The 4580-nt window shown below is 41.7% G+C and overlaps 1 protein-coding gene across 1 annotated transcript; it reads right to left on the minus strand.

The window, feature by feature from the left end:
• Positions 1 to 3258: 3258 nt before the first annotated feature.
• On the minus strand, positions 3259 to 4233 carry LOC104945594 (enhancer of rudimentary homolog; the record flags this gene model as incomplete). The annotated part of the gene is made up of 2 exons (XM_010771294.1): positions 3259 to 3821; positions 4094 to 4233. Coding segments are annotated over 2 exons (243 nt in total), but the record flags the coding sequence as incomplete, so codon positions are not given.
• Positions 4234 to 4580: the final 347 nt, after the last annotated feature.

Consider the following 4580-nt stretch of genomic DNA (forward strand, 5'->3'; position numbering starts at 1 on the left):
CTTTTGTAAACACTTCCCTTTTAGCCCTTAAAGAGGCCCTATTATACTTAATTGGGTTTTCTCTTTCCTGTAGTGTGTTCTGTATGTTTTAGTGCATGTTAATGGTCTGCAGAGGCTAAAATCCCTGTGTTCAGGTGGAGTTTATCGCCCACACACGATTCTGAAATGGGCCACGCTACATAATAAGTACTTTTACTTGTTTGTAATTTAGGTATATTTTGATGCTCACGTTGGTATTTTCACTTGAGTACGACTTGAAATGCAGGACTTTCCATAGAGTATTTTTACACTGAAGCAATGCCTCTTTTACTTAGAGAAAGTATCTTCTTCCACGGCTGTTAGTCCATACTTTAAACGCAGCAGCACCTTTGCAGTAAGACATGGTTTTAATCACCAGCTGCAGCTTTGTAACACGCTTTTAAACTGTCTACTGTAATGCTTAACGTCAAGTCAGACTCCTTCAGATCCTCATCAGCCTGTGCATCAACGAGGTGAAACACTAATCATTAACTTCACGGCGGCATAAAGAGCAGCGTCGACTCCTTCCTTGTTCAATGTGACCTACGGGATATTATGCAACTTGTTCTGTCACTTCTGCAATGGGTGGGTCTGATAGTAAGCAAAGAATCGGCTTTTGAGGGTTTCCACAAACAACAATTGATCAGACCGAGACTTCTCCTAAATTGGGGAATTTACTGGTAATAAGATTTTTGTCAGAAGAAATCATGTTGGTTTCCCAAATTGTACTGGTGGAGATAACACTGAATCAAAAACAGACAGAGGTTTCTTTCTTACATTTAGCAGTTAAAATGTAATTTAATTATATCTTTCACTCAAAAAGCACAAAACTGCCATTTAGGAATGTATAGCTCCATGGTTAATTAAAGAGATCATATGCTGTCTGTACTTTAAAGAGTCCTCTCCTGCTGATGTTCAGGTGTATATCAGTATGTAGTGTCTCTACTTTAAAGAGTCCTCTCCTGCTGATGTTCAGGTGTATATCAGTATGTAGTGTCTCTACTTTAAAGAGTCCTCTCCTGCTGATGTTCAGGTGTATATCAGTATGTAGTGTCTCTACTTTAAAGAGTCCTCTCCTGCTGATGTTCAGGTGTATATCAGTATGTAGTGTCTCTACTTTAAAGAGTCCTCTCCTGATGATGTTCAGGTGTATATCAGTATGTAGTGTCTCTACCTTAAAGAGTCCTCTCCTGATGATGTCCAGGTTTATATCAGTATGTAGTGTCTCTACTTTATAGTCTATCATGTGTTGGAGCGCCCAATTTACAATGGTATAAAACTGAGAAAAGTGTACATTTTTCATGAAAACATAAAATAAAGGGTAGTCTCAGGACCGGAATCAGAGGACATTTTAAATATAAACAAAGATTTAATCTCTCATCATCCCACCCACTCGACTCTCTCATTCATGTTTTCTCTCCCTCACAGTGTGAATGGACCTACTTCATAAGTGAGAGGCTCCATACAGAGCGGCAGAGCGGAGAGCTGGTGGCGGCCTCATGGGAGGAGGTGGCCGGGCTGCGGAGCCAGGAGGCGGGGGAGGGCTGCTGCCAGGCCCGGGTCCTCCCCCCTCTGCTGCGGGGACATCGCTGCTGCTGCTGGGCACGGTGGATGGGGAGCCTGCAGGTGAGGGGGAGGAAATGATGGAGTGGGGGGGCACAAACACCACATGCTGTCAGCGGGTCACTTGAGTTTACCACAGCCCAAACACGGTGAGACACTACATCAATACATCCGGTTTCTCCAGACATATCTCATCATATTGACGGGGGAAATGAGAGCTATTGTTGCAGACATGAGCTGTAAACAACACCCCCCCCCTCCCATCTCCCATGCGTCTTGGATGTGTGCTTCCTTATCGCTGAAAGCAATGTGTTCAACCCAGTCTATGGTTCAACCCAGCATTACGCACTGTTTGGCGCAAATTTTGCAAAAACAGACAATCCTCCTGCTCCTTCCCCGCTGCTACTGACACATTTCTGTGTACACCGCGACCCCCGCATTGACGCCCTCCAGGTGCCCGCATCGCCCAATGAGATCCAGCAGAACGACCCTCATCCATGAAGCTGCAGCATGGAGCAGGTTGCATCTGTAGGTTACGTAAGGTGACTGTGTGTCCATGTGAGATTAACGCTCCAAACGGTGCAGGATGCCGCTGTTTCTGCTGCGGTTTATTATGATTATCTGCGAGACTGTGTGTGTGAGAGAGAGAGAGTGTGTGTCGCCTGCTGTAAATCAAATCGCGCTAACAAAAGATGCCCTGTGATAAATATGATTTCCACGCTGCCATTCCCCTTCATCGTTAAGAGTAATTCCGCAATTGAGAAAAAACAAAGCGAGAGGAGGGAAGAGGAGAGAAAAACTCACCCCTTCTTTGTGGTTTATTGTCCTGTCAAGCGGGCCTCTGCGCCATCGATTCTCACTCAGCGGTCCTTTCAGATGCTAAAGGAGGAGAGGGGGAGGTGGGGGGGTGTAGGAGGAGGAAGAGGAGGAGGGGGGTACCAGGGTGGGTGTGAGAAACAGACTGGGAGAGCCGATCATAACACAAAAGGTGGTAAAAAAAAAAAAAAATAGTACCGTGAGGAGGCTATGCATGAGAGGAGGCTGGCCGAGGAGGGAGCTCCTTAGGCGGCAGAGAGTCTTCAAATGTCCCGCTCTTCAGTGTGGAGCTCTTTCATCCAGATGTTTTTTAGGTGCGTTCTATTGATTTGTTTCTGTTGTGCCCTCGAGGCAACTGTAAATAGTTTCTGAGGCAGACTTGTTGAAATCAATATTTAGAGACGAGCCAATGGGCCACTGTGTTTGTGCCAGAAGGAGGAAGACTGCAAGCACATGTATCGGCTATAACACTTAAGGGGAAGAAATAAGGAAAACACACCTAAAATAAAGACGTTAAATAAATAAACAATTGTAAAAAATTGAAATGCAAAGAAGAAGAAACAGAAAGTAAACAAACTAATGAAGGTTTTTAAAATCGAAATTGTATTTGTAACGTAATTGACATCCTTATGGGCATTTTCATTCAACATCAAACTGTTTAAGATAAAACTAAAATAAAGAAGGTGGTGAGAAATGAGGAATGGAAGTACAAAGAGAGCAGAAGTTGAACAAATGAAACCAACTCATAAAACAAAACGTTATTTTATTGTAATCCCTTAATCTATTTAGAAAGCCCAGAAAACGGAATATTTTCTCAATATCAAAAAAATGAATATGGGGTCAATAACCCAGTTGGAAGAATTGAGCGGAAAATGACAAGCTGTACTTTATTTTAGAGCGATTTGTTGCCATTAAAAGCACATTTCACATTTTGAACATTGTGCTTGGAAAAAAGAAAAGTTAAGCCACTAAAGAATCTCTAGAGAGAAATATCATTCCAGGAAACCAAACCCGCTTACCAGACAGTTATAACAAATACTTATAATCAAATAGCACTTTTCTACAAGCTATTCAAGAGATAAACAGAAACGTGGAGAGAAATCAGGAATATAGAAAAAGACAATATAGGAGGATAGAAGGAATACATTGGGCCCAATAAGAAAAAGATACACTTTCATTATTTAAACGAAATCTTTATTAATAAGGCAAACATTAAAATACAAAATTCACCTCCGGATTCATGAGAAAAAAACCTTTTAAAAAACGTTGTTAAAAACTTGTGAAAACACGTCACTTGAACAGCAGTTACAGAACAGAGGCGTCACTTGGCCGCCTGCTGGGCCTGGCGACGCAGCAGCACGTAGATCTTCTCCTTGATCCAGTCCTTGTTGTACGGCTGGTACGTCTGCGTGTCCGTGCGGTACCTGCACACAGAATATCATATTTAATCTATCTGAATAACAAAACTGTATTGAAAGCAGGGGGAAATCTGTTTTGTGATCCATAGAAGGTCAAAAGTATGAATGAAGCAATTAAGAGTTTTTTTTTTCATTATAAATACACAAAAGGTTAAAATACAAGTATTTCAGTTCCAATATCCTAAACCCTTAACCTGTTCATGACTTTAAAATATAATCAGTGGCCTCTGGGTTGAATTACAGTAATATTGATGATGTCACCCGTTTGTTAAACTTACACCAAACAGCTGAGGTCGGCGAGGTCATCGATGAAGTCGAACAGCTGGCTGATGTCGTACGTTATCGACGGGCTGTTGGGGTTCATCCTCTTTAAATGCTCCTCGTACATCTTACACACACCTGAGATACAAGAGATTACACATCAATGTTAAACATCAGCATTTCAAAAGAAGAATGGATTACTTAACTGGATACTGTTTTGATCCCCCGGGGGGGTCGCCAGATGATTCAAAATTACATTTTAAAATAAAAATATTTTTTTATTATCATCATCAGTGTTTCCCACATCATTTGATTCTATTTGTAGGGATCAGAATCAAGATAACGGCGTGGTGTTGTTGCAGGAAGTCCCGACGGAGAATACTTTTGCTGTAGTACATCTCTATATACATCGATACAACATTACGTGTTGATAGAAATCAACACGTAATGAAATAAGACCCCACGGTTTGATGATTGATAGGTGTGTGGGCTGTCTTTCATTTT

Source organism: Notothenia coriiceps, unplaced genomic scaffold (genome assembly GCF_000735185.1).
Source record: "Notothenia coriiceps isolate Sejong01 unplaced genomic scaffold, NC01 NC01_scaffold00009805, whole genome shotgun sequence".
Taxonomy (NCBI): domain Eukaryota; kingdom Metazoa; phylum Chordata; class Actinopteri; order Perciformes; family Nototheniidae; genus Notothenia; species Notothenia coriiceps.